Here is a 23,343-nt window from a genome sequence, read left to right as displayed (position 1 = left end):
TATTCTATTCACAATTGCTGGCCTTTCTTGTAATTTTTGCCGTAATACTTCAAATCAGTTGTCATCACCAAGGTAAATGCAGAAATTACAAGACGAGACCAGTAGAATACGTTGAAGAGAATATCGATGCCTTGAAAGAATGCCATCACAATGCTCCAAGTCCGGAAAAGAGCCGTGGAAAAGTGTTGACTCGGTGTTCGTGTTTCAGCTTTGGTGGTTGGATCGTGAACTAGCTAACCAAAGGCATGTACTCTGGAGACTATCGGAATAGCAGCATCAAGTGAATCTGCGTGAATTACATTAGCTCCCTCAGTTTTGGTCACTCCGCATGCTCTGCAAGATTCCCAAGTGTGAACTGCGGCAAGCTCGACAAAACATCCTGAGTGAATATACAGCGAACTTAGCAGACAAGAAAGCCATAGAATGAAGATCAGATGGTTCAAAGAGCACATTCGTTCATCGCTGACAGAGAGATTCTCTCCACCGAGCCATCACTGAAATTTGCATATGGAGGTTTCACTGGATTTGTCACGGATAAAGACCAGTTGGTTCCAATTTCATGTTGAGAACCTTGGTGGCGTCAAGATAGCATGCAACGATAGAAGATGGTCCATCTTGTAGAGCTCCACCGAATCCATCGATTTGATTTGCCAAACCGGAAGTCCAAGGCTGAGTTGTGAGTTCTGGTGATGCATAGATAAGATAACGAAACACCAGCAACGTTTATGGTCCCGAGGGTCTAGCAAAAATGCTTACACCGCAAACTGAGTACAATCTTTATAAGCCAGCCAGTGGTTCTTCAGATCGGATTCTTCTCTTCTCCATTCAACACGAACAAGAATCGGATCTGATCAAAGTCATAGTGCCAACATGGATACCAAACCCGCGTCACTCACAGATGCTGCACGCTTAGAGCAACTTGGGTATAAACAGGTTGGTGATGAACGAGAGACATTTCAACGCTTTGGGGGGGTTTTACGACTAGATCATGCATTGACCATGAGATGTGAACTAAATTTACGTTTTATCTATGTATTAGGAGCTAAGAAGAGGTAATTCAAAAGAATTTTGGCTATCGCGTCCCCCTCTTGCAAACTAGAAGCTCCACCGCGAACTTTGTTCCGGGTGGTCTGTGTGCCCGTGCTACACACATTTGCTTAGTGTTTGGATGTGGAGCTTGCATTTCAAACTGCAAGTCGTCTGGAAGATATCGACTTATTATGATGTGGAATTGCTGCTCGATTGCATCGTTCGTTAAAAGCACGACTTCTAACAATCGATGTTTGATTCATAGCTATGGGACTTGTCAGCTCTTTTGGGATTGCTGCTTCGATTGTGAATCCTACAGTTGCTTTCTTTCCTGCTATTGCCGTTGCAATCACCACGGGCGGTTCAAAGGCGTTGTTGATCTCTTTCCCAATTGTCACAAGTAGGCATATACACCTTTGATCTGTTGATGTCATGAGCCGAGACTGACATGAATGTCTTGTTTAGTACTATGTTTCTTTGTGTCGATGTCTATGGCTGAAATCGTCTCTGCATACCCGTAAGTAACGTTTTCATTCTTGGTGCAAATTTGAATCTTTTAGTTTGTAACATTCATTGTAGAACTTCTGGTGGATTATACTACTGGAGTGCCAATTTAGCTGGTCCTAGATGGGCGCCTCTCGCCTCATACGTAAGTAACACCATCGTTGCATCCCAATACATTTCAATTCATCGATCTCAACAACTCCTTCGGAACACAGATCACTGGCTACTTCAACTACATTGGTCTATCAGGAATAACCACTGCAGTGGCCTTCATATTTGGCCAGCTATTCGCCGCGTTGTTATACGTCAGTGGCACATTCGATGGAGATACTGCTCTCATCACATATCAAGAAGCAGTTGTTGCTGGTGCTCTCATCTCAATCATCCTGTCTGCCATCCTGTGTTCATTCCCAGCCAATGTGCTTGACAAGATCAGTAAAGTTATGATTGTGGGAAATCTGATTGCTTGGCTTATTCTTGGTTGGTTCACGATACCTTGCCTAATATACAACAAATAGCACTACTAACGCGCTCCTTCCAATATCACATAGTTATTGCCACTCCAGTCGGTTTCGTTCGTAATGGTGGAACCCTAGTCACTCCCACCGCCATGTTCAGCGAATGGATTAACGTTACAGGCTTACCTGGTAAAGTCTCGACATTGCAAAACCTTGATAATCTTCTCACACATTTCTACTATTGCAACAGATAGCTGGGCTGTCTGCGTCGCCTGTCTCGCATCCTGCTTCTTCTATACCGGATATGATTCAGCGGCCCACATGGCCGAGGAAACTCAAAATGCTAGTCGATCAGCTCCTTTTGCTATCATGCTCACCGTCGCTGTCGGTCTACCAATGGGATACCTTGTAATCTGGGCTCAACAAAGTGTCTTGCCTCCAGACTTGTGGGAAGTTTATCTTGCTCCAAACTCTACATCCATTATTGTTGATGTGTGGGTTAATAATATGGGCGCCAATTGGGCTTGTAAGTAAATCGTGTAAGATTGCTGGCCATTTGGTGGGAGATTCTTGACTAACTCTATTCTTTTTCAGACTTCCTCACCGTCTTATTGATGCTACAAGCTCTAACTGTGGTAGTAGGCTGTCTCGCAACTCAAGCCCGAATTCTATTTGCATTCGCTCGTGACGGTGCCGTACCTGCCAGTAACTGGCTTCACTCTCTAACTGCTGCCAAGGTTCCACTCAGGACCATGCTCGTATCGGCAGTCTTCTCATTCATCCTGACTCTGCCCGTGTTCGGTTCAACCGTCGCATATAGTGCTCTAGTTGGGTTTGCTACCATCGGAACTTGTGAGTAGCTTGTAGAGTTGCTCTGGTCAGAGCGGGTAACTGACAATCTCGCCCTGTTAGATTTGGCTTACGCATCTCCTATCTTCCTTCGTATTCTACGAGGAAACAAAATGCCTAAAGGGCCATTTTCTCTGGGAGTACGTAGCATTTCTGCCCGTTCCAGCTCTTCAGCGAACGTAGGTCATTAATCCTCCCACCATTAGGTCTTTGGATTACCTGTCGCAATCATCGCCTTCCTATTCTTAACAATCGCATCGGTTTTCCTGTGCCTCCCAACAGTCCTCCTTCCCAATCCCAAAGACGGCTTGACTGCCTACTTTGCCGTATTCAACTTTGCTCCAATCATGGTCGGCATCATTGTAGTTCTCATGGCTGTGTTTTGGATCTTTTACGTCCGATTTTGGGTAATTTTTCAATCGTTTTTTGGGTGTTTTTGCAACACTTTGCTCACACCATTTTCAACGATTCTAGTTCAAAGGCCCCAAACTTGAAATCCATACTGCAGAGAACTTTGGTGCTGAGGGGATTGCTTATGATGCCAAGTTTGGTGATATGGACTTGTCTCAAGCTCATGCTAAAGTCTAGGCCCTTCTTGGTGTTCTTTAATCTTGTTCTAGAATCGTATCTAATAGATGTGTGAAATTCTTAAGCGAGACGTCTTTTGCAATCAGCGGGCGAAATGAAAGGCTGCCGCTTGGCAAAGCACCGCTCTCAAATACACCAGCAATAAGAAAATATTAAAGAGAAATATATATAATCCAAAAGTACCAAATAATAAAGCTAAACTCAACCATTTTTTTACATCACAACACATCCACCTTTCGCATTCTTGACCTCAATCTTCTTAACCGAAGGCCCACCAGCAACCTCAGGTTGCGGTGCAGCAACCTTAGATCTTCCAGCGACGGAATGCGTCATAAGCACACCATGAGCCCTCGTGAAAATCGTAGCTCCTTGCTTGAATTGTACGTGATGTTTGTTGGAGTGGTAGAATGAATCAGAAGCTAGGAGACCGTTCTCAACAGAGTTGGCGAGTTGGAAGGCTATTGAGACTATACAGAATGATTTTAGTTAGTCTGGGACAACAACAAGCCCATTGCACAAAAGGAGTGAATTTGTCATTGGATAGCTTACCAACTGAAGCCCAATTACTATCAAAATTATCCTTTGGAAGGGACTCGGTGTGAACACCAATGTGAACGCGCACATCACTATCGCTCTTTTCAACCGTTGAAACAAGTTCCATCGCGAAACCAGCTACATCGTGACCAGTACCAGATCCGTGTACATTTGCAATGGCAACTAAGAAAGGAATCAAATTTAGCATTTTTACCATTGCTTCTTTTGATATGGCCTGTTTTTGTGCCCACGAAACCAAAAACTCACCAAAAGTATTCCCACTCCTCAGCGTCTTTTTCAAATTGTGCTTCTTGGCAAGCGCGTCACAAGCGGCCCAGAAATCACCCAAGACTTGCACAGATTCAGTAGCACTTGGTCCTTCACCGTCACCACAGTCTTGTCCATCACCACCGATAGCAGGTAGGGTAGGATACACGACGAGGACAGTTGGAGTTAAATGGTGTGAAAATAATTCACCATGTTTGTGTATGGCTAGTTTGATGTACTCGGTTTCCTTGTATGTTGTTTCGAGTGCTTCGGCGGCTTCCACACGGATCAGGAGGGGGGATAGGACATTTGTTATGTTTTTCATGAGGCTTAGTTCCTATTGTGGTGTTGAAGGCTCAGCTAGGGTAACCAAAAACAAGATGCCTCGTTCTCTTTATACCTCTTTGGTAGCATCATCATCAGCACGGCCGGTGAAGAAGCATGTCAAAACAGCTAACGGCTTGCCATCTCCAATAACAAGACCAGAAATAGACATGCTGTTTCCCTTTCCAATGAACTTGTCGACTTGGTTTTGAGTCTTCTTGTCGTGTGGGTTCATTGTCAATGGACCATCTGCGAAGGCAGTAATGACTTTGGTTGACAGGTCGCTGAATTTCTCGTCGCCGATTTGGAGTGCTGTGCGGCCTGATGATGCGAATACTGTTGTTCTGGATCTAAAAGTTGGGTTGGTGAAAAAGAGTTAAGGACAATTGAGGCGAAAAAAGATAAGCCTTCAAGAACTCCCGAAGACACGTACCCATCAGCATCAGCTTCGACCTTCAACAAGACAGCAGCACTGCAATTCATTCCTTCACGAGCATACTTGACAACCTTCAAAAGTAAACCGAAATGTGAGCTAAAAAAAGCTTGCCATGCCATACCAAGATTGCACAACTTACATCAGCAAGTACAGCACTCGTGTTCTCCTCATTAAGCACCTTCCCTTGATCAGCCATCAAAATCTTGATCAAAGTATCCACTTTATTTGATTTCGAGCCTTTGCCACTGGTTCCAGACATGGAATCAACATGGTATGAAGCAGCTTGAGCGAGATTGAGCAAAAGTCCCTTTTCTTCATCAACGAATGCATCACGAGATTCTCCGAATACTACGAGTGCTGATGAGCCACTATTCAAAAGAGATTTAGAGTCAATACTCCGAAGGACCGGATCTGTTTTTGCAATCAACAAAACTTACGGTTTAATAACACCCCCAGCAATAAACCCAGCACCACCCTTCTTAACAACGCGATACGACTTGAAGCTTGGCTGACTAGTAGCATCAACTTCTGAAACGCACCCTTCCTGTTCCTCATCTTCAAGTACCCAGCCTAATACTGACGTCTCCTGTTTCTCCTCATACACACCATTCTTTGCATCACCAAGGAAGGCATCTAATCCCATACTATAAGTCCATCGTACACGGCCATCGTCACCAAGCGTACCAATAGCGGCAGCAGGCACATCGAATATTTTAGCAGCAAGAGCAATAATTTGATTTAATGCATCCTCTTGTGGTGTAGTGTTGACAACTTCCTTCTTAGCACGCCGACCTTCACGCGCATTACTATTCTTGTTTGCTGATTTCACGGATGTGGACGCTCGTGCGGCGACTGATGCTCGTTTTGGTTGTGGTTTGTCATCGTCTTCGTCATCGTCGTTGGTACGTCGTGAAGGTGATTTCTTGCTTGACTTTTGTTTAGGAGTCTCGATTTCTTCATCGTCCTCTTCGTCCTCGTCGTCATCATTCAATGAACGATGCTTGGTACCAACAGGTTTTGGTGTTCGTGCAGAGGAAGGAGATCGAGGATCAACGCTCTTGCTAGCGGTACTAATATCAGATAATGGCGATGGCTTCTTCTTAGCCAATTTCTTGGGTTCCGAGTACTCGTCTTCACTCAGATCTTGAGCCTTGGATTTAACTGGCGAAACTGCCTTCTTTGACGATGAATGTGGTCTTTCACTTTCCAGATCTTCAACACTTTCCATCCTCTTAGCAGGTGCTTTCTTGGATGGCGATAGAGGAGGTCGCCGAGTCTCAGGCTCAGACTCTTCAATTGCGTCTTCATCTTTAGCCGGTCTCCTTGCATTTGACGAAGAATGGTGGGTATCTCGTTGCGATGCTTTACTAGTATTCTCTTTACTAACTAGCCATCCATAAGACTCTCCATTCAAATCCCGAGTCCCCTCAGCAGCATGACGTGTAGGCGAAGCTGGTTTCTTGACTTCGTATTCTTCTTCAGAGATACGTGATTTGGTTGGTGATGATGGTTTACTAGCACTAGTTGCTCGTAAATCGTCACGGGAGCGTCGACTTGGTTCGGTATGGTGTTCACGGTGGACATCCTTTTCACGGTGGTCCTCCTTTTCAACAACACGGTGGTGGGAACGGTCATCAGAAACACGGTCGTGGTCACGTTCACGGTGAGAAGAGGAGGAAGAAGGAGAGGTTACTCCATGGTCACGGTCATCATGTTTTTCATGATGTTTATCATGATGCTTAGTATCCACATCACGTTCACGTCGCTCGTCTCTATCACGTTTCTCATCCCTCTCTCGTCTCTCATCTCTCTCTCGACGTTCATCACGGTCGTCTTTAACAATATCTCCACGAGAATCATCACGTGCAGTAACAGGGTGCACCTTATTCGTAGCAGCTGATTTAGGAGTCAAGATAGGTCGTGCGTTACGTGTATCAACTTCAAGTCCACGAGTACCAGGAGAATGTAAATCATCTTCAGATATATGTCTCCTAGAGGGAGCAGCATGACGAGACTCCACTGGCGATTCCTCCTTGATACCGTTAGACGTGCGTCGCAGACTACTCATTGTTGGTAGGGGAGCTGGTATATCATCACCACGACTACGTGGGCGTCCTGCAGCACTACCAGCAGCACTAGATTTCTTAAAGTCAGCAATGTCACCACTCAAGTCCTCCCTACTCTTCCTTCCAAGTCTCTCCAAACCAAGTGTTGGTGAATGATGAACTAGCTCTTCACGGGATCCTCTTCGTCCCTTATCAAATCCAGCCAAAACGTTCAATGGTGCGTCCCGAGGTGACGATACAGGCGTCGTGCGTTCAGATTTCATTGATGTCTTGATCGATGAAGCGACACCGGTTGCCGGTGAACGGAGTGGTGAATCATTGTAGGAGCCGTGTTTGCTAGATGGTAGAACCACATCGTCACGGTCATAGTCGTCGTATTTGTTGGATCGTTCATTATTGGATGCCATGGCTGTTGAGCGTGCAGTTTCTCGATATTCACGGGATTCTGACCGTTCGTATATTGGGTCTCCTCGTGGCATGGCGTGAAGACCTAAAATATACCTGTATGTCAAATAATTAAAAGATCAGATTGAGTCCTGTCGGCTATCACTTCGTGTTTAGTTTGCGAAGTAATGAAAACCGAAGTTTTAAATTTCCGAGCGAACAATGAAAGCGATGAGAATGAGCGATGTGAAGTTTTCTGAGCAGAAGAGAGGAATTGAGAAGGTGGGATTATACGTAGATTCAGCTTGAAATACATAAATTCCACCGATCGATACGAACTTTACAGCCCTCACGTAACAATTAACGTTTTCCAAACAAATGTGAAGTACCGCAAAGTTTCATTCTCTCGCACGCAAAAAGTAAGCATGACAAGAATTAATAACAAATATTGCTTCCCTCTAATTCTACATAATGCACCTATAATACAAGTGAATAAACAACCAACCTTCAAATCAAAGTACGTCTAGCATTCTCCAACCCATCACCCCCTTTACTTCCAACACCACCCCTCTTACTCAAATTCAACTCCTCGTTAACTTCCTCCAACCTCCATTTCGCATCGTCCAATCCCTTTAATTGCTCTTCCAGCTTCTTGATCTCAGATCCCACAGTTCCAATCAACGACTCTCCAGTCCCAATACGTTCCAGCGTGTATGCACCATCAGCCAATCTTAACAGATATCGATGGTATTTGAAGAGTGCTGGGCGATGGGATATGGTTACGATGGTAATGTCCAAGTCTTTTGCGGTTGTATACATGAGTGCTTCTACGTCTGATGAGACTGCACTAGTAGCTTCATCTAATACGGCGAATCTAGGTGCGTGGTAGAATAGTCTTGCGATTTGCATACGTTGCTTCTCGCCTCCTAAAGAAACGCGAGTGTGAGAAGTGAGGGGAAAAAAGGCATGAAGTTGACATGGAGAATGGCGAACCTGAAAAGACGTCCTTCCACTCCTTAACAACATCGAAGCCCCCTTCCCTCGTAACAACATACTCCAAATACACCATTTTCAGAATCTCCATCAAATCTTGATCGGTCTTCCCATCAGCCAGCATTTGGGCATGGGAATGCGGATATATAACTTGATCTCTCATTGTACCCTGAACCAAATAAGGTCGTTGTGGTACGAAAAAGATGTTGCTGACTCCACGTTGTGGTCGCGCTAATCTCCCTCTAAACAATGGCCATAGCCCAGCAATCACTCTTATTATAGCTGATTTGCCCGCTCCGTTTGCACCAGTAATCATCAAGTGATCAGTTGGGTGGATTTCAAGGGTTAATTCGTTTACGAGCACTGTATCCCCTGATGGCGTTACTATAGGTACCTTGTGCAATTTAATGCCTAAATAAAACAGAAGGGTGTCAGGCTCAAGAACCAAAAAACGAGCAATACCAGAGGAGGTACGCCAACAGCTCGAATTGCAACAACACTTTACCTTCATCAACATCATGATACTCAATAACACCTTCAACATCCTCAATAGAGTAAACACTGGAAGCGTTTTCAACTTGGACATACTTGTCATCCCGCAAATCATGCAAGACTCGCAACATGTTATAGACTCGATAGGTATATCCAGCCAACTCAGACAAGTCCTTTCCAGCATAAACAAGCCGACCTCCAGCATCAGCCAATGATACCATGAGTCGTTTGTTTGTGATGAAACCTTTGGGAACCACAAAAACTGTGTCAGAACGTGAAGTCTAATAAATGAGCTTTTTCTTACCCTCAGTTCTTCGTCCCGTAGCTTTATCCATTGTTTGACTCTTTTCAATAATACCACCTTGTTCTGATTCTTCCTTTTCTTTGGCAGCCATTACTCGTTCATGTGAGCCTGCAAGTTCAGGATAAAACTACAAAACAAAAAAGCCAATGTCATTGAACAAATGCATCTTGCAACACAAGTCCCAAATCACAAACGTACGATAGGAATAGCAGCCATAATCAGCCCAAAAGCAGACCAGCAATATTTGATGATGAAGTCTTCAAACATATTATACCCAATCCTGATATAATAGATTCGATTGACATGTCTCATAAGTCTCGAATACGTTCTGTTCAATATAGATCGTTCCAAATGCCCTCCATTGTAAAACGCGATTTCCTCGGAATTGGTAATCAGTCGTGAATGAGCTGATCGGAAATCTCCTTCTAGTTTAGCTTCTTCAGCAGCGAGTTTACCGAATGGAGGTGTAATGTTCTGAATGAATCTAGATGTGGCCCAGTAGTTTATTAGGATGCCCAAGAAGCCATATGTTCCGATACTTTTGGCAAGTTGGTAGTTGAAGATTACAAGATCTAGTGTTGGTTTGCCTAGATTGCTGTATAGATTGGCGGCGGCGACACAAAAGCGGTTGATGTCTGTTGTTATTAGCCTATGCAAGAAAATTGGATTTAGATTCGACACGAAGGAATGCTTGAAAAGCAACAAAAAAACCTAGAAGATGTCAACGAGAATACTCACTGATCAGCTCCATCAATTCGATGATCCAAGTTTCCAGCTTTATAATAAGTCATCTTGCTCATATACGTGTCGTGAACGTGTCTAGTCAATGAGGTCCGCAAATTCATGGCAAACTTTGATTGCAAGTATCGAATCATGCTATTTGTGTATGTTGCAGGTATGGCGATAGCAAACCAATACCCCAATCCCTTCAGGAACTCGACCTTGTCGCCTGCCACCTGGTAGTAAAAGGGGTTGGAGTTTAACAACACGTTCAAGATCAAAGGCAAAAGAGGACCTCAACGACGTGGTAATCGTTACCAGATCTCGAACAAGCTTTCCATCCAGTCTCGCGACAAGGACACTCAGATAAGTCCTCAGCACGAGAAATATCGTGTGCAAGGAGAGTATCCCAACAGTCTTGTGGTTCAATGTGGGGACACATATCTTCCATATGTAGTATAGCTGTTTCCAGAATTTCTTATCTACGGATACTTTGACGATTCTCTTGTCTATTCGTAGTGGTCCCTTCTCTTCCTCACTGTCTTTGACGAGTAGTTCAATCTTCTTGGTTGTTGATGATGGTGAGTTCGAGATGGAGGTGGTGTATGCAAGAGTAGAGACCGCGGTGAGAGCTATGGCTAGTGCCGAGGCTCGTCGTGGATGGTTCTTTACTAGCTGTAATATGGCAGATGACGAGGAGATTGCGAATGGTTGAAGAGGTAGATTGTTGGTGGTGATCTGAGCAACGATACTGGGAGGTAGAGGTTGTGGAATATATTGACTCATGGCTGGGATGAGTTGTATTGTTGACAAGTCGGGCTTGCCTCCTTTGGATCTATCTGGATATGTCTAAGTTGACGGATTTGGAATTAAACTTAAACTTTGAAGAATCGGGACGACGAGAGTTACTTACGCGATTCTTTACCGGTCAGTGTCTGGAGATAAATATGAAATCGTCGATAATGTAAGAACTTTATGCTACTTTTCAACATGTTTCATGTAATCACGTGGGGATGTTAATTGCCTTTTTGCTCTCCAAGTTCGAGTATCGAGTGACAGGCTTCAGAATTCAATGCACAGCAATATGCTCTTCTTACCATTGAATGAATCAACGTTTGCAAGTAGACGGTCTCGCTATTGTCGGTGTTCGAAATCGGCAAATGAATCTACCTTTTTTTGAACACTTTCGTGGGACATACCCAACAACCACATAAGCTACATCAACATGAGGGGAACTATGCATCTCATCCTGCTGCTGTCCTTGATATCCCTGGGATCTACTGCTAAAGATGTTTACGAAGGATACCAAGCCTATTGGACCAACCCACAGAGAATGAATTTCGATTTGATGGATGAAGCTCTTGAACGTGCCGCACGAGAATCCATGAGAACCCAACACCCTAACGTGGCGAATGATCGGATGAATATGGTTGCCCAACACTTACTGAACGGGGGTTCGTCATCGTCAACATTAGTTTCGAATTCGACTGGTATGTAAGCTTTGGTAGTGTTTGCTTTTGTCGTGGTGGAGACGCGATTTTACCATTCCAACGATGGAGATGTTCCGTAAACCAGCGCACAATTCGTGATATTGACCAACACACCAAAAACCTCAATATTAGCCAAGAAACCCAACATTATCTTTGTCATTGTTGACGATCAAGATAAACTGATTGACTCGTCCAAGTATATGCCTACGCTACAAGAGTATCTGGTTCGTCAGGGAACGACTTTTGATAATCATTTCGTGTCCAGTAAGTCAATGGTCCTGGGATGCGAAGGAGGTCCATCACTTACATGCAACTCTATAGTGGCCGTCTGTTGTCCTTCTCGTGTCAGTGTTCTTACTGGTCAATTTGCTCAGTGAGTAGCCAGTCGAAAGACCATTCTGACCGTTTGCGTCTGCTTTTTTACCATTTTTTGTCTCCATCACAGCAACCATAACATGAGCACAGTAGTCGCACCTCATGGAGGCTACGAAGTCTTTCTGGAGAAGGGCTTACATGAGGACACAATGCCAATGCACATGCAAGCGCTCGGATACCAAACCAGTTTTATTGGAAAGCTCATCAATGGACTAAGTCTTCAGAATTTCTTTAAAGTTCCTCCAGGTGCGTTACCGTTTTCTTAATGTGCTTTACAATCCTATTTGCTAATCTATCCTTTCATAGGATGGTGAGCGAATGTGACCCCCAGTAATTCTGATTCTTCAATTGTGAGACGTATCGTTTTTGCCTCATCAGGAACGCATGGGATCCCACAATATTACCATGGATGTACGACTATGAGAACGTTGTCTTTTCTCGTGATGGTGAAATGCCAACCGTTTACCCTGGAGAATATCAAACGACCGTTATTGCAGAGAAGGGTAAGGACATTCCAACATTGCACAGTTTGGAAGAACTTGCTGACACATTGTATAACAGCCGCTGCAGTAATTCGGGACGCGCTCAACCCAACAAGACAAGAAAAACAACCATTGTTTATGTATATCGCTCCAGCTGCCCCACATTCTGCTGGAATTTTGCCCAAGATTACCATGCCATTCGTAAGTACTTGAATCATGTAAAGGTTGATCCAAAAAAGCAAGGTCTACATGGAGCAAATTGATCTTGTAACCCCGTTTTTATAGATCCCTCGCGAGTATATGAAGAAACTTCCAGGAATGACTCAAGGTACCGTGAATCTTTTCGCGCAACTGATTCACCCACCAGTGCCGGAACCAAAGTATAAAGATGCATACCCGGATTTGAAAGTTCCCAGAGGTTTGTTTGTGTGTTCAATTCATTTTGCGTTTCTTAACATCTGTTCGTTGAGTAGACGATCCATCATTTAACTCGGGACCGGATCCAAAGAAACCATCATGGCTCAAAAACCTTCCTAAATTGTCGCAAGAGGCTATCGACGAGATGGATCATTGGATGCGTCAACGTGTTCGTGTGTTGCTCAGTGTGGATGATATGCTAGCCAAGATTATTGATACCTTGAAGGAAGTTAATGAGCTGGATAACACTTATATCTTCTGTGAGTACTGGTCTACGTGGAGAGCTCTGCTTATATGGAGGTTCAACTTCGATGCTGATTTTTTTGTGGATAGACACCAGTGACAATGGCTTCCATCTTGGGCATCACTCCTTGGGAGCGGGCAAGTGCTCACCTCTAGAACATGATATAAGAGTGCCTATGTTTGTTAGAGGTCCAGGAGTACGACAGAATTATGTGTCAAAGGATGTGCATAGTCATTACGATTTCTTGCCTACGTTTACGACACTGGGTGGTGGGTCGCTCAAACCCAAGTACGATGGAAGGCCTATGGCTGTGCGAGTTGATCAGAAACCTATTGTGAGTAAGCAACCTGTGACAATAAGCGATTGTTCTGCTAATCAGAAAGCGATACTTTAACGTCACATACCTTTCTTACTATACAGGCGCTCGAAAACTTCTTTGTCGAATTCTGGGAAGGGCGTTTACAAGAAAACGACAAGCAAGTCTCAACGGACAACATCTACAAGAGTGTTCGAATCATCTCTGCAGATGGACTGGACTTGTTTTATTCCGTATGGTGTACAAAGGAGAGGGAATTTTACGACTTCAAGAAGGATCCACATCAGCTACACAATGCTATTGATGAAGCAGATCCGAAACTTATTGATCGTCTTAATGGATTGATGTTGATTTTGAAGGAATGCCAAGGTGTATCTTGGTGAGTTTCAAACTCTGTTAGTCTTTCTTGCCAAAAAAAAAAAAAAATACAAGTCACGATCCGTGGAATGTGAGCTGACACCTTGTGGTTCCATAGTCGAGACCCATGGTCGTCACTGCACCCAGACGGCTCCGTAAAAACATTACGACAAGCACTCTCGCCCAAACACGATGACTACTATTCCAAGATGGAACGCTTCCGATTCTTGAATTGTAACGACAATTACTTTAACGAGCTGAATGAGGTGCCGCAACCGAAATCGATACCTGTTTGGGAAGAGGTTGGAGAGTCGTTGATTGAATATGGAGCTGATGGCCAAAAGGGGAAGACTGGGATTGGGAAGAGAGGGCCTATTGAAGCTAAAGGGTACTTGATTTCCGATTCAGGTTGAGTATAAAGAAGAGATTTTGATGCCTTTTTTTGCCTTATATAGAGTTCCTCTGTTTGGTAGACCCAAAAACTAAAAACTAGATTAAACACGTGAACTGACAGTTTTGGATTCCAAACACGTAATTTTACGCGTAAATCTATTAAAAATATTAAAAATATAATAATAAATTACAAATTTCATCTGCGATTTTTGTGTTTTGTCGTTTTGGTACCTCAACTCAATCTCCAAACAAGCAAGAACTCAATTTTGTCTGATTTCACTAACAAAGGAACCCACTGCAAAAATGAAGCACCTAGCCCTCATTTACGTCTTTGTACTCACAGCTTCCCTCACTATTACAGCACAGTCTGCTTCCGTCGACTCGCAACTCGCCACATCATCAACATCAAAACACCCAACTGGAGCCCATGTAGTGAAACGAGACAAGGACGACCACGAAACATGTATAAACGCATGGTCTGAATCAGATCCATGTGATTTTGTTAAGTCTGCAGCATGCCAGTACGATTTCGCTTCGCAAATCAATTATGCTGAAGCATTCTTCTGTTCGCCGACTGTGGTCAAGGTGTTTATGACTCCCTTGTTGGTATGTGACGTTATGTGAATTTATGGTTGTTTTGGAGTGTGTTGGATATACACTAATGTGCTCGATGAAATGTTTACTTTTTTGGTGAATTGTTGAACTGACGCCACCTTTGATGTTTACTAGTTTTTATGGGCTATATATCTCTTCTTGTTTGCTGGAATAGTAGCATCAGATTTCTTTCGTAAGTTCACGATAAGTGTCGCACATTGTGTGGGCAATGACATATGGAAATTAACTGTCTATATAGGTCCAGGCCTCTCACTCCTATTCAGCAACTCCCTAAAGCCAGGCTTCTTTGCTTCAATGACAATCCTAGCCCTCGGCAACGGCTCCTTTGACCTCCTCGCATCAACAGCAGCAATGAAATCAAACAGTGCTTCAATAGCATTTGGTGGTCTTCTCGGCGCCGCTCTCATATCGTCCATCCTAACACCTGGTCTAATCGCAATGCTGCATCCATATTATGTAGTAAAACGAGGGTTTATGCGGGATACGATGTTTGCTTTGGCTGCGTTGGTGCTTGTAATGATTGTATTACTGGATGATGATATAAGTGTTATGGAGGGGTTGTTTTTGGTGGGATTTTATTTCTTGTATTTGAGTTCGAGGATTGGATGGCATGCTACTGTTGGTGGTGATCATGTCGCTCTGCCTCAAAATGATCCTGATGATTCCGAGAATCATTTTGAAGCTGAGGTCCGTCGTGATATCGGGGATGAGGGTGAAGATGTGATTACTCTGGTGAGGGATTCTGAGGCTCAAGGTTTGAGATACATATCTTCTTGTTGAAGTCTTTCTTTTCGTCGTTAACTACTCTCGTTTTATAGATTATCGAAAGTCGAGGCAACCATTTTTGGGTGGTTTGGCACGAGGTAAAAAAACAGACAGTCGTAGTAAATTCAGACTTATGATACAAAATTCCTAACAGAACACACCTCTCCTAGTCTTTGACTCCTATCTACCACCACAACCTGAACGAGACGGCCAAATCCAACCTGCATCAGACACTCAAGATGCAACACAAACAGAACAAGCACTATCAACAGCACTACCAAGATCTGAACGAAAGTCCATTTATGGAGCTATTCTCGTTACAAACATTACAGAACGGCCAGCCTCTCAAGATTACTTGAGACAAGATTATCTACCATCATCCTCTATATCTGAAATGGTCGTGTCTTCCATGCTGTTTGTTGCTCGATTGTTCGTGCCAGTGATCCCTATCCCGGGTGGTGTTAATGAGGGAAGGCCAAGTCGAGAACTTGTGGGGTTGAGGAGTGTGTTTGGTGGGATGTTGATTGTTTATTCTTTCATTGGTAAGAACGATGATTCTGGGTTCAAGTCGGTTTTTGGCTCTGTCCGTGCGTAACACATCTACATGTGTACATACACAACTACATCTAAGGGGGTTTTTTTTTCCTCAAACATAGATTTCTGGCACTTTCGTCTACCATGGTTTGCTTTATTACCCATCGTACTCATAGTTGGCGGACTCCTATTTGGTGCTGTAGGCTTGGCCTTGTGCCAATCTGACTCTGAAAAGATTCACATGTTTCATAAAGTCACTGCTGTCTTGGCCGCTTTGTCGCTGATATATATCATTGCCAATGAAGCTGTGGGTCTCGTTGTGACTCTGGCGCTTGTTATGGATTTGTCAAAGACCTTTGTGGGCTTGACATTGTTCGCTGCTGGCCTTAGTGTTGGTGGTGAGTATTGTGTCCTTGTTGTTAACAGAGCAACGCAAAAAAATCGGAATTGCAAGATGACGACATTCACATTTTGTTTTCTGTATTTAGATCTTGTGGCAAACGTGGTTCTAGCCATAAACGGTTACCCATCAATCTCAACGCTGTCCTCATTCGCGACTTCTACGTTGAGCATAACTGGAGGCACTGGTCTTGGCACTCTGTACTCGCTTATTGTATGGGGTGATCGAACAGAAAATGGTAAACTGGCACTCATTACGAGTCCCAGTATTTTGGCTGCGACCATTTGTCTTGGTTTACTTGTGATTGTCGAAATGGTTGCTATTGTCAAGAGCCAGTTTCGTATTGAACCGACGCATGGCAAACTGTTGGTTGCTGGCTTTGCTGCCAGTATGCTTATATGCTGTCTTGTTGAATTTTTTCATAGTCTTTAGCAACGCTGCTGTTTGAAAGGTTTGTGTCCCTTTTTTGGGTTGGGATATTTTGGAACTATGTGGTCTGACTTGAACAAAGCCTCATTCTTTAGATCTTAAAACGTATTTTCCTGTTGATGTACATAGAGGTTCTTGGTGATTTATATGTGTTGGGAAAATAAAACTAGATAGAAAACTTGAACAAACTTGAAAAAGGGTTGGTGCAAGCTGAAACGAAGAAACAGAATAGCAGCGAAGCTGAACCATGAGCATTGAACGCTACAGAAGCAATTCGAAGTTCTTGGAAGGAAATAGCAAAGTGACCAATCTGTGATACTCACGTGTACGGGCTTTTTCTCTTGCATATTTTTCGTTCTCCGACTCACTTTTCACCATCCCACCAGAAAAACCAACACCAACCCCATATCAAGCCTATAAATCACTCGAAACTCACTTAAAATGGCACTTGTAAGTATTGAATGCTTTAGAAATGAGCGATTGGTTGGGAACAAGCTTGTAAAATCAAGCTTTCCAATTTTCCTGGTTGTCGGTGGAATTGGTGTATCGGAGGCCAAGGATGAGAAAGCGAGTCGGTTCGTGAGCTGGAGGCGCTCGTACGAGCGATGTTGGGACCGTGTTTGGTGTCGGAATTGTGGAACATCGTGTCTGGATTCAAGGTGTCGAGGAAAATGGCCGACGCACATGTCGATGGTGACTCAATGTGATCGATGGATGGAGCACTCATGTTAAGAAGTTGATTCTATTGGTCCTCGTCTCAACTTGCACTTCGTTTCTAACCTCATTGTGTTTCATTTTGAGACTATGCTAACCAAAGTTCAAAATATCTCTTTAGGAAGCTAAAATCGAAGAAGAATTACGAAAGGCCTACGCTGCCTTCAACGTTGGAGGTGAGCTACTCAAACATACATGAACATACATTCAAAGCCTGATGGATTTGTGGCCTAACGAAAAATTCCGCCCTATAGATGCTACATACATCCTCTCCAACTTGCAATCACCCGACATTCCAGTAACCTGTGCTATGCCAGGTTTGTCCATCTCTGGAACCAAGCCATTCTCTGAATTCTTGAAGGTTGGCTATTTTGGATGCTGTGTTTCCGGGAATGGAATCTTACTTACAACAAATTCACCATACATAGCTCAACTCTGAAGGAGCTGCAAAGACTAGCGGCTTCAAAGTAGAAGTCGACACCATCAAATTCTTGGGTGGTTCAAAGGTTGAAGCCTTCTTGCACATCGAATTCACCAAAGATGGCAAGCACTACGATGAGTACGTTGAAGATCTGGATTTCTTTACAATCCTGAATCACTAACAGTCATGCTTTCATCACCATTGTAGCCACAAGGAAGCTCAAATCTGGCAATACAATGCTGACGCCAAGTTCGTTTCGGGAGAAATGGACTTCAAGAACCCTGAAACCGTTGCCGTTCTCTACGGTCTTTAAGGAGTCTGTTAGAAAGATGTTGACTTTCCGTTGAATACACATCCAAGATCTCTTCAGACTACTTCATCAGTTCGTTTTGTTTCACAACCCCTATCGTTAAAGAGCAGATTTCATAGCTACACAATGCATCGGAAATTTCTTGGTTCGGTATCAGATTTGTATCATGCCCTGTTGTTGAGCAGTGGTAGTTCATCACATCGAAAATGTAAAACGAACACACCGTCATCTCTAACCGTTCAGGGCTCAAAATGATAGTTTCAATAGATAGAATCGAAATTAAGCACACAATTCCGGAAAATGGAACTGCAAGTTTTTTTTTGTTGTTTCATTCTTGCCTTCGTTTTCTCAAGACTGTCCGAAAAAGGCCGTTGTGACAAACAAGGCCCACAATCATATAAGGGGGAGAGCTTGAACGACTTTTAGGAGTGATTGAAGCCTTGAACTGTACGAGGGTGCCTTCCTTTGCTGTTAAACGTAAAAGTTACGACGGCAATTGTTGCACATTCTTTGACAAAGTCTTTTTGGCCCCGCCCAGGCTACGAACAAGGTAAATTCTTTGCATTTAAGGTTTATATGTTGGCTATTTAGGCTTTATGAGCGTCAGCTTGGCCCCTATTGCATTTCCCACGTATTGGGGGTCGACGCAACTGCCAGTCAATTCATCGTTTTTGCAGGAGCCTCCTCTAACCACAGAGAGTTTAGGAACTAGTGTTGCTACACCGTTACTGCCATCTCTATCGTGCTGTAAATTGATGGTTGGTGGACATCTAATGGAGTGCATTGGAGTTTCACTATAAAATATCCCAGCAAAGCAAATTCATAGCCTAGGGCTATTTGAACCAACAATGTTGTCATCGTACTCGTCAGAGCAACGTAGGCCAGATGCTAATGCTGGCCCGATGCAGCCGACCAACATGCGTAGACCGCCCATGGAACGCCCACCACTACAGCCCGAAGCAGTTACGCATATGGCAATGATGAGTCGCTATCAACAACAGCAGTCGTTGATGCAACCGGCTTGGAATAATGTAGAATCTCGGACCCAACAGCCTGTATCTACCGTGCCGGCCAATGACTATTCGCTGCCATACCAGCGAGCAATGAATAATGGATTATATGAGCCAACACAAACATTGTCGCCGAACGCTCAGACATCACCGTATCTCAACAACCAGAGACAGCCCAACGCATCATCATCAACGCAGACTCTAAACAGATATCAGTATGGAATGGATGCCGGAATGAATGGTACTCCTCAGCAACAGACAGCCTACATGCCTTCTACCCCTATAAAATCGCTTCCAGATTCTGGCAGCATCTCGCCGACAATACCAACTGTGCATCGTCGTGGTGCTCCGAAACCATCTCTCTTACCAATCCCGACGTCACCACCAGAATCAAATGCTAGCAGTACACAACAACATCCATTCAGCTTTGACCCAACGTCACCAACAAAATACTATGCCCACGATCCAGAACGTCGCGGATCAGCAAATGCATTCATGGCAGACAATGGACAGCTTCCGCTAACACCATACTCAATCACCGCTGGGCCGTTATCTGCACCTGCAACCGGCTTCCATCCATTCTCGCCATTCAGCCCGACTACTACAAATACCTCGCAATCGTCAGCAACAGCATATCGTCAAGATACGGGGACACAACAGACGCCAGCGCAAGTCGAGTCCTATATACGGGATAATGGAATTTATTATGGTGGTATGGCGGCTTCGGAAGCTGTGCCTCCAGCAATTCCAGCAAAGGATGCTAAATTCAAGCAACCGCAACCTGGATTTGGGAACCAGCCTGCGGCGTCTTCTAGTGCTAGTGGTTCGACGAAGACGAGGGATGCTAAAGCACCTATTTCTGCTGAAAGTAGGAAATTATAGCTGATTTTTGTCTGGTTTTTTTGTTCATAGACGAAACTCACGCCTTGTTTTTGTGGCCAACAACAGATGCATTCCGAATGTACAAGGACAGTCTGACAAGTTACGAGCATCGAGAAATATTTGCCTACCAAGAAATTTACTTTACTGGTCAGCCTGGAGTCGACAAGATTGGAGGTAGTAAGCGAAGAGCTACACTTGATGAAGCTTCTATAGGGCCTAACGGCAATAACGAGGACAAAACCGTTTACAATTACGGTATGACTGAAGTCGCTCTTCAAGTTTGTTTTGTAGTCGACTAACATTTTTTGTAAACTCTAAAAGGGTTTGATGATGCACGAGGAGATTACAATCTGACTCCCCGAGACCATGTCGCATACCGATACGAGATTGTTGGTCTACTAGGCAAAGGCAGTTTCGGGCAGGTCGTCAAGTGTTATGATCACAAGATGAAGCAAATGGTTGCCCTGAAGATAATCCGCAACAAGAAGAGATTTGAGAAACAAGGAGTCGTGGAAGTCAAAGTATTGGATCGGTTGAAACAAGAGGTATGAGCGCTACATTACTATTCAAGTTTACCATCGTTTGCTTTTCTCATTTTAAATTTAATAGGACGTGGAGGACAAGTATCACATTATTCACATGTTGGAGCATTTCTACTTTCGTGGTCACTTGTGCATATCGACGGAACTTCTGGGCATAAACCTTTATGAATGGTTGAAGGCTGGTGGTTTCCGTGGAGTGCATTTGGGTGTCATTAGAACGTGAGTTTCATTCGTTCGCCTTTCCACATGTCTTTTTTCAGCGTTGAATCACTCAAACTGTCGCCACCGATATCTTAGATTCACACATCAAATACTGAAATGCATGCTTCTATTGGCTCAAACACATATCGTACACTGTGACCTGAAGCCTGAAAATGTGCTGTTGAAGGATACCACCATTCTTCAGCCATCAGCACGCGACTGCAATATTGTTCCTGAACTGGCAGCACCCTCATCAGGATCATTAGCACAATACCCAAAAGAATTCGATCAAAGTAATCCTGCTTATGTTATCAAAGTCATTGACTTTGGAAGCAGTTGCTTTGATGATGAGAAGGTTTATACTTATGTGCAGAGTCGATTTTATCGGAGCCCGGAAGTCATACTTGGTATGTTGTGGTGATGGGTGTTTTTGCTCGTGCTTTGACGTTTCTCAACGGTTTTTTTGATAGGTGTTGCGTATGGCGTTTCTATAGACATGTGGTCGTTGGGGTGTATATTAGCAGAGCTATATACTGGATATCCGCTCTTCCCAGGAGAGAACGAGCAGGAACAGTTAGCCTGCATTATGGAGGTCAGAGGTGTTCCTGACTGGAGTTTCGTAGAACGTGGTACTAGAAGGAAACTCTTCTTTGGTCAGTTATTCGCCTTGGCCGCCGTCTTTACGTTTGTCGCCTGACTTTTCTCACATTCTACGAAACCTTAACACATTTCTGATTTAGACTCAAATGGTCAACCAAGGTTGATTCCAAACTCGAAGGGCAAAAAGAGAAGACCCTCTAGTAAGCCAATAACATCAGTGCTGCGAGCAGCAGATCCGGCATTCGTGCAGTTTGTTGAACGATGCCTGGTATGGGATCCTGAAAAACGGATGACTCCCACAGAAGCATTAAACCATGAATGGATTCTTGCTGGTATTCGTAAAGATGCACCCGCAGCTCGCATGGGATCTCAATCTCCTCAGCAGCAGACCAGGTCTGGCCATTCCGCTTCGCTAACGGTGTATGAAACCACGAATGCAGGGACCGCACCTAGACGTAAACCTGTAGAAGATCCACGAATTCCAGTTCAACACCAACAATCAACTTCCATACATCCATCATTATATTCTCAGCCTCCTCAATCCAAGACCATACCGTCAGCATCCCTACCTCGTAAACAGATTAATGGAAGTACTTCATCACAGCCGCAGCAGTCGCAACAGCCGCTGCTGCAACAATTAACAAATAATCCTAATGCTTCGTATGCTGGAGTAGCATCGTCAGGCAACAGTTTAATGCCGAATCTTGCAAGACGAGATTCTGCGAATTCGACGTCTTCGTCAGGGCGAGAGTCGAATAGTAGACCAGCTGCAACTAGGTATCAGCAGCAACCAGAAGTCGTGGCAGATACGATTGGTGGCACAGTCAGCAGAAATCCTAGTAAATCAGTATATGCACAGAATTGGTCATCTAGTAGCCCTAACACGATGGGATACAACTCTATGAGTCGGACCAATCAAAGTAATGCACGAGTTGCGTATCCTGCTGGGTATGATGGAAACCCCGTTGTTGTGACAACTTCTCAACAACAACAGCAATCGCGAGGAGGCATGGTGACTGTAGCTGCATCATCGAATCCAACATCAGCAACAACGTCACGAACGACGACTACCAGTAGTACGAATTCGACATCGGCATCTGTCTCCGCAACCCAATACTCGCGAATGTTGCCACCTATAAACACCACTTATGCATCTCCTTCATCGAGCGCTCGTAGTAATAGTAGTAGTAATAACAGTAACAGCAACAACAACATGATGGCCTCTGTTGCAGATCAACGATATCGGGAACCTGCCAGTGTAACTCTGGATCGGAACACTCAACATGTATTCCAGCAATCGTATTCTCAAGGACAGCCGCCACAGCCGTCGTCGTCCTTGTATGGAACTACAGCTAGAGTGCCTGCACAGCAACAGGCACAACAGAGGGTGGCATTTGAGACAGAGATGAGGAATGGTGCAGCTGCAGCACCGAACAATGTGAATAGTAGACGGCAGCCATCTGGATCTGCCGGTAGTGGTGGGGCAGGAGGGACTTATACTACGGTATAGAAGTTTGTGATTCTTCTGCATTCCTGCATGATACTAAACGGTTATTTTCTTAGAACAAGACATGGAGGTGATCATCTTTTTTTGTTTTCTCCTTCGTAACTGGGACGACGATATGGTAGTTGGAATGACGACGTGGCAACTCCAACAAACTTAGTCGAGCTCGTAGACTCATTTTTTGGAAACTCTTATGCCACATAATAATACTGATTTGAGATGTAGACACCTTTTAAAATGATTTTGGAGTTTTGGGTTGAGTTTTTTATTGTGATCGCACACGGATCGTTACGGACTTTAATAGCTGTTAGACAGACATGTTGCATTTAAAAGGAATTACAGTCTAGTATTACCAAGTGCTATAATATAGGCCCTCTGTGTCTCTCAATCGGGT

General features: G+C 44.0%; 5 protein-coding genes across 5 annotated transcripts; 3 read left to right on the top strand and 2 right to left on the bottom strand.

The window, feature by feature from the left end:
• Positions 1 to 870: 870 nt before the first annotated feature.
• SmJEL517_g06072 (uncharacterized protein) lies at positions 871 to 3,428 on the top strand (the record flags this gene model as incomplete). Its single annotated transcript, XM_031171998.1, has 12 exons — positions 871 to 933; positions 1,040 to 1,052; positions 1,295 to 1,429; positions 1,495 to 1,546; positions 1,609 to 1,678; positions 1,749 to 2,013; positions 2,085 to 2,180; positions 2,242 to 2,517; positions 2,586 to 2,843; positions 2,904 to 2,980; positions 3,047 to 3,247; positions 3,315 to 3,428. The coding sequence occupies 12 exons, from the start codon at positions 871 to 873 to the stop codon at positions 3,426 to 3,428; spliced, it is 1,620 nt and encodes a 539-aa protein (XP_031022026.1).
• A 213-nt stretch (positions 3,429 to 3,641) lies between these two features.
• Positions 3,642 to 7,534, bottom strand: SmJEL517_g06071 (uncharacterized protein; the record flags this gene model as incomplete). Its single annotated transcript, XM_031171997.1, has 7 exons — positions 3,642 to 3,895; positions 3,978 to 4,145; positions 4,230 to 4,566; positions 4,630 to 4,903; positions 4,987 to 5,060; positions 5,129 to 5,357; positions 5,427 to 7,534. 7 exons carry the CDS (start codon positions 7,532 to 7,534, stop codon positions 3,642 to 3,644), a joined length of 3,444 nt encoding a protein of 1,147 aa, XP_031022025.1.
• Positions 7,535 to 7,946: 412 nt separating this feature from the next.
• SmJEL517_g06070 (uncharacterized protein) lies at positions 7,947 to 10,734 on the bottom strand (the record flags this gene model as incomplete). The annotated part of the gene is made up of 7 exons (XM_031171996.1): positions 7,947 to 8,365; positions 8,433 to 8,843; positions 8,938 to 9,168; positions 9,229 to 9,355; positions 9,427 to 9,877; positions 9,967 to 10,184; positions 10,267 to 10,734. The coding sequence occupies 7 exons, from the start codon at positions 10,732 to 10,734 to the stop codon at positions 7,947 to 7,949; spliced, it is 2,325 nt and encodes a 774-aa protein (XP_031022024.1).
• A 3,591-nt stretch (positions 10,735 to 14,325) lies between these two features.
• On the top strand, positions 14,326 to 18,213 carry SmJEL517_g06069 (uncharacterized protein; the record flags this gene model as incomplete). Its single annotated transcript, XM_031171995.1, has 12 exons — positions 14,326 to 14,628; positions 14,752 to 14,809; positions 14,876 to 15,391; positions 15,456 to 15,500; positions 15,573 to 15,944; positions 16,059 to 16,334; positions 16,425 to 16,724; positions 16,762 to 16,778; positions 17,601 to 17,655; positions 17,734 to 17,840; positions 17,908 to 18,038; positions 18,108 to 18,213. 12 exons carry the CDS (start codon positions 14,326 to 14,328, stop codon positions 18,211 to 18,213), a joined length of 2,286 nt encoding a protein of 761 aa, XP_031022028.1.
• An 845-nt stretch (positions 18,214 to 19,058) lies between these two features.
• SmJEL517_g06068 (uncharacterized protein) lies at positions 19,059 to 23,026 on the top strand (the record flags this gene model as incomplete). The annotated part of the gene is made up of 8 exons (XM_031171994.1): positions 19,059 to 20,088; positions 20,169 to 20,357; positions 20,424 to 20,647; positions 20,712 to 20,863; positions 20,942 to 21,252; positions 21,316 to 21,498; positions 21,586 to 22,949; positions 23,009 to 23,026. 8 exons carry the CDS (start codon positions 19,059 to 19,061, stop codon positions 23,024 to 23,026), a joined length of 3,471 nt encoding a protein of 1,156 aa, XP_031022029.1.
• Between the last annotated feature and the right edge of the window lie 317 nt (positions 23,027 to 23,343).

The sequence above is a fragment of the Synchytrium microbalum genome, assembly GCF_006535985.1.
Source record: "Synchytrium microbalum strain JEL517 chromosome Unknown SmJEL517_scf0074, whole genome shotgun sequence".
Taxonomy (NCBI): Eukaryota; Fungi; Chytridiomycota; class Chytridiomycetes; order Synchytriales; family Synchytriaceae; genus Synchytrium; species Synchytrium microbalum.
This window is presented reverse-complemented; position numbering and strand designations above follow the sequence as displayed.